This window comes from Prunus dulcis, chromosome 5, assembly GCF_902201215.1.
Source record: "Prunus dulcis chromosome 5, ALMONDv2, whole genome shotgun sequence".
In the NCBI taxonomy this organism is placed as follows: Eukaryota; Viridiplantae; Streptophyta; class Magnoliopsida; order Rosales; family Rosaceae; genus Prunus; species Prunus dulcis.
Window position 1 is genome coordinate 12692075 of NC_047654.1, and position 16353 is coordinate 12708427.

General features: G+C 37.8%; 3 protein-coding genes across 4 annotated transcripts; 2 read left to right on the forward strand and 1 right to left on the reverse strand.

Annotated features, from left to right (window-relative positions):
- Positions 1-1428: 1428 nt before the first annotated feature.
- Positions 1429-5673, forward strand: LOC117628577 (sialyltransferase-like protein 2). Of its 2 annotated transcripts, XM_034361062.1 has the most exons (12): positions 1429-1689; positions 1762-1835; positions 2128-2217; positions 2484-2561; positions 2777-2877; positions 2962-3154; positions 3240-3330; positions 3406-3470; positions 3600-3754; positions 3860-3941; positions 4280-4389; positions 5006-5673. In XM_034361062.1, the coding sequence occupies exons 1-12, from the start codon at positions 1602-1604 to the stop codon at positions 5190-5192; spliced, it is 1314 nt and encodes a 437-aa protein (XP_034216953.1). In that variant the 5' UTR covers positions 1429-1601; the 3' UTR covers positions 5193-5673. The 2 variants fall into 2 exon arrangements, with proteins under 2 accessions (XP_034216953.1, XP_034216954.1); XM_034361063.1 differs by lacking the exon at positions 1429-1689 and having other exon boundaries at positions 1809-1835; positions 2761-2877.
- An 849-nt stretch (positions 5674-6522) lies between these two features.
- On the forward strand, positions 6523-8286 carry LOC117629248. The gene has a single exon (XM_034361780.1). It carries the CDS (start codon positions 6880-6882, stop codon positions 7804-7806), a length of 927 nt encoding a protein of 308 aa, XP_034217671.1. The 5' UTR covers positions 6523-6879; the 3' UTR covers positions 7807-8286.
- A 1343-nt stretch (positions 8287-9629) lies between these two features.
- On the reverse strand, positions 9630-12804 carry LOC117628651 (long chain base biosynthesis protein 2a). Its single transcript, XM_034361146.1, has 11 exons — positions 12456-12804; positions 12278-12343; positions 11999-12087; positions 11725-11870; positions 11526-11650; positions 11337-11430; positions 11081-11244; positions 10800-10961; positions 10379-10672; positions 10133-10240; positions 9630-10036 (listed from the first exon to the last, which is right to left on the reverse strand). Exons 1-11 carry the CDS (start codon positions 12579-12581, stop codon positions 9947-9949), a joined length of 1464 nt encoding a protein of 487 aa, XP_034217037.1. The 5' UTR covers positions 12582-12804; the 3' UTR covers positions 9630-9946.
- Between the last annotated feature and the right edge of the window lie 3549 nt (positions 12805-16353).

Here is a 16353-nt window from a genome sequence, read left to right on the forward strand (position 1 = left end):
GTTAAACGAATTTTAAAATTAATTGAAAATTTCTTTAAAATCTAGCAAAGTAAAGACCCAAAATCGAGCAACTAACAAGATACAAGCAAGAGCAAGGAGGATGGCACCAAAATAGTACCATATTTACGAGCTTTTCTCCTTTGCTGAATCGTTGGATTACTTGTTAATGTATGTTGGTACAATCATTGCTATTGGAAATGGGGCCTCTTTGCCTCTAATGACCATCATCTTTGGAGATGTGATTAATTTCCTTCGGAGAAACTAGGAATAATAAAGACGATAATGACTATAGGTTAAATATGGTGAGTAGGGTGAACTTATTAAAATATTATATTTGTTTCACAATTCAATTTATTTTTTTTGGTCATTTTATATTAGGATAAATTAGTAATTCAATAAATAGTTTAGTAGTAGAGTGTACTCAGTTAATTTTAGGGTTCGTTTGATAACACCCTTATTATTATTTTTTAAATCAAAGTCATTATTATAAAATCATAATCTATCTCATTAGGGAGGGACCAAAACCAAAACTAGGCACAACGGTGGGGGAGGATGCATGCAGGCCCATGGTGGTGGCCAATAGGGCCCTGGCTCCACCCATGGCCCAGCAGGAAGCAAAGCTGCATGGCAAGGCCCCTTGGCCATTGAATGGCTTGTCCCTTTTGTCTATTGGTGACGAAGAAAGAAGGTGACACTGATTTAATAGGGTGGTGTCCATATCTCTTTGCATCTGAGGAGGCATGGGCAATTGGGGGACAATTGCCCTAGAATTGTACACTAGGGGGCTTGGTTTATAATTTCTTTTTGGCTAAAACTTGGTTTATATTTTGTTCCACGCAATCCTTGTAACTTGTAAGTTGCAACAACAAACTGATGTTGCACTGTTGTTGCATGATATTTAGGAATGGCAACGGAATAGGTGGGGACCGGAGATACTATTATCATTTATGTTTTGTCGGGGATTCGAAACTCATATTAGGATTATTTTTATATTTATAAACTTAAAAGGGAAAACGGGGCAGAGACCGTACCAATTAAGGTGACCCCCGCACAAATAAAGGGGATGGGAAGAAAATTGACATTCCTAATGATATTTACCTTCTAAAACGTCCAATCAATATTATTGATGGCATAATGGCTCAACAAATCCACTTATGTGATTATGCTGTCTGCAATGTCGGGGTTTTTTTTAATAATAAAAAAGTTGTATTTTAAATTTTTTTAATTTTTTTAATTTTCTAATGTTCAATTTCTAAATTATAAAGACAGCTGAAATTTTTGAATTGAGGGGTGGGTGTCCAAATAATACATTTGGGTGACGGCTGTATGGAATGTTGGGCCTTAAGGGCCCATAGGCTCATTAAGACGAAATCAGGCCAACCATAATTTGGGTCTAAATTAAGTGGGCTAATATTGCAATTACGCGGTCTTCTTTGTCCAGTTTTTCTGTTACTCGGAACAGTGGGAGGAAGAGGTGAGAGCACAAAGAGCAAGCGAAATGAGTCTGTGAGATCCAGAGCTCGGAGAAGGTAGCAAATCAAACCAATCGTCAATTTTCAAAGGAGAGCTTTTGCTGCCAAAGCTTGAATCTCTTGAAGCCGATGAGGCTTTTGCAGTTGGCGTTCGTAGTATCTCTACTGTTTGGATTGGTCGCCATCCTCATCTACATCACTGGCGTCTCCGATCTCTGTATGCATCTCTCTCTCTACGCATGTTGAATACGTATATGTTTATGTGTATGATTTGAATTCTGTGATATAGATGAGACGCATCGGCTTACCGAAGAAGATGTGGAAGCACTGCAATCTCTGCAGACCGGTTTCCAAAAATGTGTGGTGAGCCTTCTCCTTTGTTTGATTTTTCGATTTTTTTTCTATGAATTGAATTGTCTGCTTTTTTATATGTATATACACACACATATATAATCATAAGTTTATATGCTTTTGCTGTGGTGGCGGATAGTAAAGTACGTTTAATTGAAGTATTTTTTGTGTGAGAAATGTTAGCATTTTGTGCCTGTTATATTCATCTAGAATTTATACGCCTTGGTACTTGTTATACCGAATGTTGTGATTGGTGGTCTAACATTGCTTATTTACGTACCTGCTTCATATGATTATGATGCAGGCTGCAAATGGATTAGGTTTGCAAGCTTCGATTGGTAAAGATTACTGTCAAGTCACGATGCAGTTTCCCGGTGATACCATTCCTAAATGGGTGAATTTTTTCTCCATTGAAATGTTCCGAATTTACAAATGAGATTTTATAGACAACTGCGTTTATGAGTTGGGATAAGATAACCATAATCTTTAAAATAAAAAGAAACATTGTTAAATCCCTTTTTGTATTGATTCATTTCTCTTCAAGCAATACTCTACAGAAGTTGCAATGTCTTGGCATCTCTTTCGGCGATTTTGCAGTTGTCGACTAATATAAGTTGCTTCTTTAGGCTTATGTATTGTCTGAATTTTATGTGTAAACAGAAAGATGCCAAAACCGGTGAGCTTGAAGGCTTATCGTATGAGTTTAATCTTTGTGAAGCTGTGGCTACATGGGAACAGGTGAGTATTCTATCATGTCTCCTAATGTATGTATCATTCATAGCAATGCGCACGACTTAGGAACTGAGATCTGTCATTTCTTTGTCATGAAATGAAACTTGCAAGTGTGCACGTTGAAATCAATTCTTCCTTTTTCTTAGTACCTTTTTAATGTCAAGTTTGATTTTGTTTTATGCTTTACAATTGATTTGTTATTCAGTGAGTTGATTGCTCAGGTGCGGAATAGTACCACAATACTGACCAGGGAGTTCATTGATTCCTTACCAAATGGATGGGAGAATTATGCGTGGCATAGGATTAATAAAGGAGATCGTCTGTGAGTACTGCTCAAGATACAAATTTTTGAGTGGACAATTATTGGATGAATATGTAGTTGATTTAGCGTATTTCTGTATTGCAGCAACCGCTGTAAGAATAAAACATTATGTGTGGAAAAACTTTCACTGGTGCTCCCGGAAACACCACCATATGTTCCACAGATGTTTGGCCGATGTGCTGTGATTGGAAACTCAGGAGATCTTTTGAAAACAAGGTTTGGGAAGGAGATTGATGGGTATGATGCTGTTATTAGAGAAAATGGTGCACCAATTCAGGTCAAGCTGATTCTATATTAAGAGTTAGAAACAATGATGGGTACTTGACTTTGAGAAATCTTCTTACCTTTTTGTTCTACTACAGAACTATACCGATCATGTGGGGAAGAAAAGCACATTTCGGCTTCTTAACAGGGGATCTGCTAAAGCTCTTGATAAAGTTGTGGAGTTAGATGGTACGAGAACTGGTCCACTTACTTTATAAATATTGCATATTACTAGAAGTAACACTAAATATACAAATCTTGCAGAGTCAAGGAAGGAAGTCTTGATCATCAAAACAACAATTCATGATGCTATGAACCAGATGATTCGGGTTTGTACGTTGTTTTTTAATAACTTGTCTTGACTTAACACTCCACCAAGTTCTTGTTGCTGCATATCCATTTAACTGCAAACAGTAATGTTGTTTTGTTTTTACAACTTTTGGTTTTGCCTTGCGCAGGAACTTCCAATAAAAAATCATGTATATCTCCTGCTAGGTGCTTCCTTTGGTTCTGCCGCAAAAGGAACTGGGCTCAAGGCTCTTGAATTTGCGCTCTCTATATGTGACTCGGTAGATATGTATGGTTTCACTGTAGATCCTGGATATAAAGAATGGTAAAAATAATTTCCTTCTGCCCCTGCTGCCAATTTCTCCTACAAAATATTTCCTCGCTATGTTAAAATGTTTATCTGATTGAGGATCTTGAAACATCCTTTCAGGACTAGATATTTCTCAGAATCTCGACAAGGTCATACTCCTCTACATGGTAGGGCATACTACCAGATGATGGAGTGTTTGGGTGTAAGTGTTTAATGCTCTCTTTTTGTCTGTAATCTGGATATATAAGCTGTATTAGTAATTGTATCTTGAAGGTGGTATGGGGGAAGAAACCCTCCTTCTATGGATTCCAGATTGTAAATTTTTTTAGTTAAGTCAACAAACCTTGTCTCTTTCAAATATGTTTTTTTTTCCTTTCAATAAATTGAAATTATTCAAATAAGTTTTAAGAATCCAGAACTTTAGCCGTCCTTTGTTTGTCTATTTGAAAATAGTACTGTGGTGAGAAGAATGGTTAACGTATACTTGATCATTTTTAATTTTTCTTCTTGTTATTGATAAGTTTTATTTCTCTTGTTAAGCTTATCAAAATTCATTCGCCTATTCGAGCTGATCCAAACCGTGTTGTGCAATGGGTACCGGACCGTAGTGCAGTTACTGCTGCTAGAATTGCATCAGAGAAATTGTTGAGGTAAACTTACAAAATTTATTTACTTTTTTTTTTTTTTTAATGGTGTGGGGGGGAGGGGTGTGTGGGTTAAAACCCCAAGGACACACAGCAACTACTTACTACAGACCGAGTCCTAGTGATCCCAAGCAGATCATCAACAAGGCTAGCACCAACCCAGCTTGGAGGCATATCAAGAAGACAAACACCTAAGTCCAGATTGTAGCTCCATTGAGCAATACAGTCAGCAACCACAAAATTAGATTCTCTCTTTAAAATAAGCAGTAGCTATTATCAGTAACCTGGAGTTCAACCAACATTGAGTCATGCATCTCTGTAAATCTCATATATCGTTCTTATAGTTAGGAACTTCTGACACAGCCCAACAATCCCATCCCATGAAAGAACTTAATAATTGGGGTAAGAGAAGAGGGTTGACAGTGATGGTACTTATCAAATCCAAGCTCTGCTCCATGTCTGGCTATTTATATAGGAAACCTCTAGTCTACACCTGATGCTCAATCTTTCCTGTACAATTCTGATTCAGTTCTGCATTGTATTGTGAGGGTTTTCAATCTTACATATTGCATTATATTGTTCCACTTCAAAGTGGCAATTACGCGTTTGTTCATTTCTATAGGAGGATTGGAGCAGGGTATGCAGACCCACTGCGGATGTGTTCAATTATAACGAAGCAAGTCAAAATAAAGCTTACATCTTTTCTAAGTCTTAGAAAGGCTGCTATTGACCATCAGAAATATGTGAAAAGTGCAACCATGTATCCTCTGGAGCATAGTCCGCGGCATGGTATGCTTTGCACTGTGTGAACCACTTAAGGTTGAGGTTACTGGACCATTCCTTACACCGAAGCAACTAAGCGAATATGTACCTGAATCTTTTGGTCCATAAGTGTCACCCTTCAGCTAAGGATGTATAAAGGAGAAGCTGCTCAAAATTGATCAGGAAGATCAGCAGCTGGCCTGCTCAATGTAGAGTTTTGAAAGCGTTGTAAGTTTCTCGTGGCCCTGCATTCATCGTAACTTTGATTTTCGATAGCCAAAAGGAAAATATTAGCAGTGTCTGACAAGAATTCATCGCATGAGGTTTTACAAATGATTCTTTGGACACAAGGACAGGTCTATTATTTTATAATTCTCTTGTACCTGAATTCTGATGCAATAGTCTGACCAAAAAAATTAAAATTCTGATCCAATTGGCTTCTTACCATGATTTAAAGTGCTTGTATGAATGGGGAAAATGCATTTCAAATCTGTAACATTTATCATCAGCATCAACTTCTTTCTTGGACATGATGGAGCATTCAAGCCAGGCTTTGATTGGGAAAGGAGCTGCAGTGCAGGGCCTATTCTCTCTCATTTCCTCTTTCAATTTTTTTTCAAATTTTTGTGCCTCCTTAATTGCTCCTTTATTATTATTTTTATTTTCGCTATTGTTTTAATCAATTATTTACTTTCGATTAAAATAACAAAAAATAAAAACTTCATCAAATAGATCCAAAACTATTGTACGTTTTTTTGGTGGAAAAAACTGTTGTACGTCAGCACCTATCCTGATGGATAGAAACAAACAAATTGACTTTCCGGGACTGTCAAGGAACATCCTAGATGGCTTGTGAAGCTTCATGATTTGATGAATCATTTACGAACTTTTTTTTATTTTCTTGAATTGTATAACAAAATATTGGGAAAAATCTGGCTCTCTTCACAGAAGAGACATATCTTAGCATTGAGAATTGAATGGGGCAGGTGCGCCTCTGCCTTTCATTGGAATTGGGGGGGACCAACAGAACTTTACCATTCAGAATTGGAATCCGAGAGTGGATAGACAACCTAAAAAGCTAAAAACATGCAAGTGATGAGTGAATGATGTTGAGGGCTAAATCTAAATCTCCATATTGGCAAAAAAAGGAGCAGAGCAGAGGTTCAAAATACAACAAATCCATCCATGCACCATTTATAGATTTTGATCTTCTTTTTTGGGTCAAAATTTATAAATATTGATTTGATAGAGAGTAAAGATATCTAGTGGTCAATGGGACATTCCCATCTGATGATAACGTGGAGAGAGAGCCACGTGTCAGCCCCCTTTAGACCACAACACACCCACACCCACACCCACACACACTCCCTCTCTCTCTCTCTCTCTCTCTCTCTCTCCAAACCCCCAAAATCCAAAGTCATTCACTCACTGAAACCCTTTCTTCTCTTCTCTCTTCCCTCTTCCCTCTTCCCTCTATCTCTCTCGTCAATCACTTCATTTACTGTCTCTCTCTCTCTCTCTAGAAAGCGACCAAAAGGACACTCTTGTAGGCATTGCTACAGTTGGCACAAGCGCTACATCCAAAAGGCCAAAGAGCGCTTTTGCTTCTTCCCCCGTTTTCACTTAACAAACACAGAGAAGGGTTGAGTCTCTTTTAAGAGAAACTCAATCCAGGCAACAGTAGGCTCTCTCTCTCAAAAAATTAGAGTAAATAAAAAGATAAAATCGGATTCGATGGCGGAGATACCACCACCGATGGGTCAGATCAACGGCGGACAACTCATGTTGGGTTCATCCGAGACCGTGGGATCGAAGCGACAGCGAAGGCCCAGCGTCCGATTGGGCGACATCGGAGGAGACCAGCCGTACGATTCGCACGTGCGACGCACCACCAAGCAATGGAAGCTCCCACTTGATCACCGGAAAGACTCCAATAAGTCCTCAAAGACTCGACCTTTAACGAATTTGAGCGCTGGTGCCGACTTCCAAGAAACCCTAGACGGCGAAGATAGAGAGGGAAATCTCGATAGTGTTGCCATTGGTAGCTGGAAGGTCAAGGACACCAAGAAAAGAGCTTCGAACACGAAAAGGGTCAGATCCAATTGGGTCTCTTCCAAGATTGATGAAGGTGGTGATGCTGCTGCTGCTGAAGGGGATGATAAATTTAGCGGAGGTGAGGATGTTGAAGATGGGTATCGGGTTTTTGATGTCGAAAACTCGGAGTCTCCTTTGAAAGACCAGAGCCCAATTCATTCTTCCGACAATTTGGGTGTGGATGGGCATTTGAATGAAAGGGATGTGCTTTACCATGGAAGTAGGAGACCCATTAGGACTAGGGTTTCAGAGGGTAGGGACCACCATGATGGTGTTGAGCTATCTGGGCCGTCGGATAATGATGCAAGGGATTGGAATTGTAGAGGGACTAGTGGGGATAGAAATGGGAATGAAGGCAGAGGGACGTGTGGGGAAGATGGTGTTAGGGTTTGGCTCAATGGCCTAGGATTAGGTCGTTATGCCCCGATGTTTGAAATTCATGAGGTGGATGATGAAGTATTGCCCATGTTAACTTTGGAGGACCTCAAAGATATGGGCATAAATGCAGTTGGTACCAGAAGGAAAATGTATTGTGCAATTCAGAAGCTTGGAAAGGGGTTTTCTTGACTTTTGTTTTTGTGACTGTTGGTGATTGAAAGACCAAAATGAAGAAGAAAAAAAATCCTCAGCCACGGCAATGTAAGATACATGCCTGAAAGTAAAACTGGTTTGAGCTTTTGGTTATATTTTGCTCTCAAATCTCAACTCAGTGGTATTTTTGGATGAGTAGGTTTTGTTTCATTGCACTATTTACCTTTTCTTTAATTGAGTGCAAATCCATATTTTCTTTTTTATAACAATGCTGGACTAGTTGTAGTTTTTCATTGATCATAGGGAGACCATGATGAGGAACTATCTTTTCTTATCTGGTTGTAGCCTTTAGGACAGAATGGGCAAGGGAAAAGCCTAGAATTGGTTGGAGGAAGGACCAATTGTAGTCTTTTCCTTTCCAGTCTTCATTCTTTCCACCCAGGCATGCAGAATAATTTTGAGCCGATATCTAATGTATATAATGATTTCCCAGAGCTAAAGATGTCTTTTGTTGAATTTAAGCTATTTATCTATTACGTCTCTGGTTGTTATGATATCAATAATGTTGTATACAGAAAATTAGTGTATCCTATTTTCATTCTGCAAAGCATTCAGTACACTTGCTGCTGTGTTTTTGCAGTAATCGTCTGTGGCTTTTATTTGAAGCCAAATTTGGCTAGGGGATAAACTGATCAATGTATAGAGGTATTTTCTGCGAGTTCTAATTGTAAACCTATTTGGTAGGTTAATGGCAGAGTGGAGATAGACAAGGAGGTGAATTTGTTAGACCTGAAAGTTGAGATCAGATGTAAAGAGTTTGCATAGTTCTCTTAGGGCATTTAACTGTAGATTGGATGTCACTCAAGGGATTTTCTCCCGATACATCCTTCACGTGACTGGGATCAGGATGTAGAGTCTAAGGGTTGAGGCATTGTTGTTAGAATGTCCTTCATTAAGGAGGGTTGAAGGGTTATTGCTGAGATGTTGGCAGGGAAAGTCTGCATTCTAGTTAGGGCAGGGTTTGAATGTGATGAATGAGAGTTGGCTTAACAAAGGGGTTGGAGTTTGGCAGTGACATTAGCTGTGCGTCTCTTTCAAGAGAAAAGGTATAAATTCACTTGTGAGAGATGATGTCTAATATTAGGAGTTGTGATACAGTCTTTCTTGCATTTGAATTATGATCTTCAGTATTTATGGCGACAAATTGGTAAGAGTGGCAGCGTTGATACAGATCTCAACTATCTATATTAGAATGATTTTAAATTAAACAAAATCCAATGTTAAGGTGATTTCCATATGATGATGCTGTTGTGCAGTAGAGTTATATAGCATTCACTAGTTGCATGTAGTTGCTCAACAATTTTCAGGAAGCAAATGCGAGTTTTATAGCGCAAGGCCAATATGTAGATATATAGCTTCATTATTCTGGCATTTCCCGAGATATATATATCCACAATGATCAAGTCCTTGTGTGCCACAATCCGGGAAGTTCCATAATGTGTGGACTTATGAGTTCTAGGGCCATTTCCAGCTCAATTCTGCTATCAGTTTGTGTTCCTTCTAGGGAAAATTATCGCAATTTGTATTTGATGTATCATTATCTGAAGCAGCATAATGTAAAGAATTTGCTTGTATAATTGCATTGCGTGTTTCAGGGTTTGGTTAGACCTTGTGAATTTTCATTACTCTCTGATTTTGAAACATGCAAGAATTCTAAGTTTGAAACATAGCTGATAACATATTTTGAATGAATGAGAGCTCACAGAGCAAAATACAATAAGACCCTCCAAAAGATTCACAGATACGAAACAGATTTAAGCGACAATGCATTGGTCGATGGCAATTATAAAATGAGGATCAGATTAGAATGGATTTTGTCCCTTCACTGCCGCCTTTGGAATATATACAAGAAAGTTGAGTTTGAAACATAACTGATAACATATTTAACCAATGCGAGCTGCATCTGTATGTCTGACTCATCAAAATTTCATCGAGGATCACACAGTGAAATACAACAAGACCCTCCAAAAGGTCGCAGATACGAAACAGATTTAAAGATAATTGAATGCTTCATGTTTTCCAGCAAAAGCCTCAGAATGTCTGGGGCACATTTTGATGATTGGATCACCTGCTTTGCCTTACAAATTTACAATTTTGAAGCCCTGAATTCGACTCTTTATTCCAATTTGATGGCGTTTGTCTCCTGCTTACTGGGTTCAGCAGGGAAGTATTTTATACCCACCAAATCACCGACTCGACTGATAACCTGTCAAATTGCAAACCAAATTATATCACCATAGTTTTGTAAAGAGTCCCAGATCCTCCAAAAGGCATCACATTCTTAAGTTGAATTGAAACATACCTCCAAGGCTCTGAGAAGATCTTCCTTGGTGTGTGAGGCAGATATACAAATACGCGCTCTGGCCAAAAGTAGAGGAGTAGCCGGGAAAGCAACTGTCACAACAGCAACCTGTCCCAACATGATGTATTATCTAACTTGGTCTGAAAGCCAGAACACTAATAGAAACGAAGAAATGCACTAGAATGGCTTTCATGAATCAAAGATAAGAATACGAGTGATTGGCACGTGAATTAACAGTAAACTCACATTTTGCTTCAGACATTCCCTAGAAAAAGCAGGAATTTTTGCTGGATTGTAGAGCATTATGGGCATTACAGGGGAATCATTGTCTCCAAGAACCTCAAAGCCCATCTTCTGCAGCTCTGACCTGAAGAAGTTGCTGTTTTCACGAATCCGTGCAAGTTTCTGAGCCCCTCGACTGGTACCATCCTCTCCAAGAATGACCTTAATAGCAGATATGATTTGTTGAGCAGCTGGAGGTGATACTGAAGTTGCGTATAGATGAGCTGGGCAAGTGTATTTAAGATACTGTATAACCTCCTGGAAGTGAAAATGATACATGAGAGGGAGATAATAAGGCGGAAATTTGGTTAACTTCTACTGATATTCTTAATCAATTTCAATCATAAGGCTTCTTGATATGACCAAAATCAATGGAAGTACCAACCTTGGATCCAGCTATATAACCACCACATGATCCAAATGATTTTGTAAAAGTTCCCATCATTATATCTACATCCGCCGTGTCAACCCCTAATAATTCGCAGACACCTCTTCCCGTTTTTCCAACTGCTCCAATGCTGTGAGCCTCATCCAGGTAAACATATGCCTGCAACAAGTAGAAAACAACAAGCAAACAGTGATACTTAGTTAATCTGTTTTGAATGACTAGAGTGAAATCATTTCTAGCAAGTACAGGATCATTTAGCAGTGTAACAAATGTATTACCTTATATTTCTTACATATTGCAACAATCTCTGGAAGCTGGCAGAGTTCTCCTTCCATACTGTATATCCCCTCGACAATGACAATTATCTTCTTCCATGGTCTATGTGTCCTAGGTTGTCCCTCAGAAATTTGCTCTCTCAAAACTTTCTCCAAGTGCGAAGGAGCTGAAAGAAAGATGGAAAATGGATTTGTATGAACAAAGAGAGCTTTTCAGGGAATAATCATGCTCGAAATATGAGAGCCATATAAAACTTACTATTATGTTGGAAAACTCGAACTGTAGCTCCTGAGCCTCGGGCACCATTCACAATTGAGTTGTGGTTCAATGAATCGCTAATTATCAGCCCTCCCTGCAGATAAAATGCAATTACCAAAAAGAGTTCATACATGAACTTGAGACGTCTATAAGAGTATCCTAAGCTAGTAAATGACTTCATGTAGATACCTTCCCAATGAGGACAGGTAGGATGGCAGAGTTCGTCACATAACCCATGCCAGTTACCATAGCATCTGGTTTTCCAACAAAGTTTGCAACACACTCTTCCAGTTCTTTGTGCAATGTTGTAGTTCCTGGTGGAACAATTGATTTAGTTCATACCCAGATACACATAGCCAGAAACATATTTTAAAAGAACAATCATTACCCCCATCGACACGACTGCTACAAGTACTTGGGGAAAACTTCTTCAATGACTCGATGGCACGAGGTGTGCAGTATTCGTCAGATGCAGCAAAGCCTAAATAATTATATGATCCCAAGTTGAGGCACCTACTTATTTTCGTTGTTCGTCTGCATCAAATACAATCACACACATTAACCCACCACCAAAAAAACAAAAAAACAAAACGAAAAGTGAGAGAAAATGGTTTACAAATTAGAAAGCTATGAACTGTGTGCTTTCATAACAAAGTACTCACTTTAGGGTCTTATTGTTGTCATTAGAATAACGCTCAACAACATCAAACCAAGCATCAGGAGCACTTGATATTGGTCGTCCAAAACAATCCTATAGAGATTTATCAACCACAACATTTTAGCTTCGCAATCTCATACAAGACACTTGCAACACAGATATGTATATACGAATATATATGGAAAGCAAGGATTTTGTAAAAAGAAACAGAAATATTAGAAAATCTCAAATTACATCAATTACACAACAAATAATTGAATTTTGTAGATTGTATTTGTAATACCTGAATTCGATTATACAAACGACGAATGTAGAAATCCTCAAGCCCTAAACAGATCGGCGCGTAACCCTACAACAATCAAAATTACATTTTTAAAATAGAACAAACAAAGCTAATCCGTACAAAGATAGAGAAAGGAAATGAGAGAAACGCATAAAGAGCAGAGAGAGAAATGGGGGACCTGGAGATCGCCAGACTGCCACCAATCAATGATTTTTCTGAAGAAGTCTCGCAATTGGCCGAAGGCAAAGAGCAAGCCGTAGCTGAAGTAGGTGCTCAACGCGGTCAAATACGGAATGGTTATCATCTTCGACCTCTGAAACCCCCGAAGCTCAGCTGAAAGCTGGAGCTCGCCAACAATGGCTGCGTTATCTGGAATGGGTTGAATTGGATCCCAACCCACCTCTTTCCAGTGCTTTTCTTTTCTGGGTTTCCGGTTTGAATGCTGACTTTTGACTTCCGTTATTGTTTCATTTCAGGAATTCGAGTTCATATTGGAATTTTTTTCATCGCTGGCATTGTGGAATTTGCCTGGCTACAGTCACAGTGAGCCTAATAGCATCCAAAGGTGGGCTAAGATGAGGAAAGAGAGGCCCAAATGTACAGCCCAATTATTTCAATTTTATTTTTGGACAAGTGGCTGGTGAAGAAAATCTGATAGGCTGCTGCTGTTTGTTTTGTGAGAAAGTTCTGATAAGTTGAGGGAAAAAGAAGAAAACAAGTATTTATCCCTGCACTCGAGGTTCGGAGTTCAATTCTCTACCTTTAAATATCATTTGTTTTGTGCTGCCATCTGTTTGGATGATATATATTGTATAATGTATGTTTTGTTAGCTCTCACACATAGAAGGTGTGCAAAGTCTATCATTTCATGAAGAAAATACATATAACCCTTTTAGAATTGAATTATTAAAAAAAGATGAGGCCCTCCCTTTGAAGTGGGGACTGGGGTAGTTGCACTTCCTCCTATCATGACGGAGAGCCAGCCGTGAGTTGAACTCTTGTTGTGGATGTGACGCATAAGCACTATCTGTGCACGTAATCGAATTTGAATTTTGAACGTATTAAGTAACACCAATGACCTTGCTTAAAGTAGCTGAGCATATAATAAAAGAGTTTGTCGCATTTTTACTATTACTGACCTAAAAAGAAGATTAATGTTCTACTGTCAGATCAAACATATATTATATAAATATTCTGAACAGTTGCACATTGGAATGACATGCAGATAGAAATGTACCTCTACACTGTTCACCCAAACCACATCAGCAGAGCTTAATTGCATACACATGGAAGAGATGAAGGTCTAGCATGAAAGGTAAGAGCCAGTCAGACTAGCCTAAAGACAACTTGCCTAGCTAGAAACCCAGAAACCATACAGCTCCAAGCTTGAACATATCTTTAATTATATCAAACTTAAATGATCAGCATTTCTTTGATTTGGCAAGTCATCCTTGGCTACCAAACATGGCTCTTTACCTTCATACCAGACTTCTCTTCCTCTGAATTACTTCTGTTTTTGCCTATGTAATCTCCAATGTTACCAAACCTCTATTTATAGCCATTTTGAAAAGTGAACAGTGGATTATCAAATTGTCACCTGTTGTAGTTCCCAGGATATGGAATATATTCCCTCCAATTAGAGAGCGCCAAATTGTATCCATTTGATCTTCGTGGGCTGCAATTAGAGCTGGTTTTGAGGTGCTGGCTCTGCATGGATAAGTACTGAGTTTTAAGATTGATGAGTCAAAAGGTGCAAAAGCTCTTCAAATTAGAATATATTGAAGCGACTTGCACTTAATCTCTTCAGCACTGTTCAATTGACCTTTCACTTTCAGTAATATCAAAAGACAACTTATTAATAAGCCCTTTAATTTCTTTTTATCAAAAGATCCAAAAGATCCAAACTCCATAATGTCGAATTGATATGAGCAAAAGGAAGGAGGGTGAAACCGAATACACGTTGTTTGAGTCATATCTCTTTGATCATATGTGGCCATCCATCCAACCCAATGTATTTCCAATTTCCCCATTGACATTCTCATGACTGCAAAAGAAAATGCTATGAAAAGGAAATTGTTTTGACCTTGATTGAGCAATTCATCCTAAATGATCTTAGAATATATAAAAGATGGGATTTTTAGGGTTTGACCATATGAGAGGTGACATACCTCCTTGTATGATCCATCTCATTTATTCCAAAGGTCACTTGCTATTGTCAAGATAGCAAGATCAACCAACATGCCATATATTCCCACCCAAAAAGGGAGGAAAATAATGTCAATTCTTTCCAATTTAATCACCCAAAACCTTTGGTTTTTGTTCTGTTTGACTTTGAAAAAATGCATGTTCTTTCTTGCATCATGTTTGTTTGCATTTCAATCGCTGGATCCTAAGCAGATGGCATTTTCTGATTTCTGTGAATGATTCCAAGCTTGTTGCTTAAAAAAGCTAAGTAGCCCGACAACAAGAAGTCCCATCAAACTCACTTGCATTCAACTTTATTTGGTTTTTGTTCTTCTTCTCCCTTCTATAGGAATTAACAAGAATACTTGTGTACGTGGAATTGTGGATGTGTCTTGGCTTGATTTGATTCTTGTTAGCACACCCATTTTCTGGTTCCAGAAAATATCTAATCTATTAGGACACTGTTTCCTTCTCTGGAAGGACGCATTCATACTTTATGCAAATTACAATTTAATACATATATAAAAAATTAATCTCTATATGTAATTGTGATTGACAGAAAAGTATAAGCTTATATTTTCAGCTCCTACTTCTAAGAACTAAGACAAGTATTTTTTTATTAAATAACATTTTTTAGGCCAACAGGGCCTAGCTTAATGAAAATCTCACATAGCATCATAGTTGTGTTGTGTGTGTGAGAAATTCTCATTTTTCGTAGTTTAAATTATCGTTTTGTACTTAAAAAAACATTTTTGATAGACATAAATGATAATAATAATAATAATATTAAGTAAGTGAAAAAGAAAATAAAAGGCCTTGACGGCAAGCGACCCAGGTCAAAAATTGGCTTCAACTTCAACTTGCATTACTGGTGCTTAAATTGAAATCCAACCTCACAATGATATTTATCGGGGGTCAAGGTTGGCTGGTTGCCTCATAATGGGCATTGGATTTGTCCTGTGCATTTGTCTTCATTGCTTTTCATATTATACCTAGGCCTACCAAATCCATCACTGTATTTCTGTGAGAACGATATTTTTTTTTTTGTTTCGGTGCACCGTCATGTGGAATGGGGGAAATTATTTTTCTTATCGATGGATGAGGAATTTGAACTTTTAGAAAATATTAGGAAGAGAAGTATTACTACTTATCAAAAGTCCTTTTTCTAAGCGTGTAGCTATTTAATAATTAATAGGTTTTTTTAATATAAGAAAAAATTTCGAACCTAAATGTTTTCGAAAAGGCGGATTCAAAATTTTTTTTAATGGAGGTGCAATTTTAAAAGACTAAAAGCTTTATTTTAAAAAAAAATGACAACCAAATATCCTTATAATTTAAACAATATCAATGTCATTCATAAGTTATAGAAAGAAATAACACTACAAATAACCTACAATTGTTGTTTTAATCCTTGTTAAAAAAAAATATACATAAAAAAAGCTTGTTAAAAGCCCTAGAAGTTAAAGCCTTTTATCATTTATTAAGTAGGCCCTAGAATGTTTGTTAAAGCCCACGAAACATAGTCCAGCTCTCCTTTCTTTTCTGTTTTTCAAAGTATGGTCTAAAACAACGTCGTTTTAGCCAGGATGTTTTAAAAAAAAAAAAAAAGGCGTTGTGCGCAGTATCACAACAAAACTTGGTTTAGGCAATTCGTCAAATACTTGGAGTGCACCATCAAAAGAGCAATATGCAGCGCCTACAAAGACTTTCTCGGCAAGAAAAAATACATATATACATCCTTACACCTTAATAGGTCCGCCAATAAATAACACTAATTATATAAAGGAGTTTAATGAAAATGAAAAAATACACTTTAAATTTCCCAATTTTGCTTTTGTTCTCTTTATTTATCTTTTACTTTACAACAAGTTGATATGTAATTCCTCTACCAT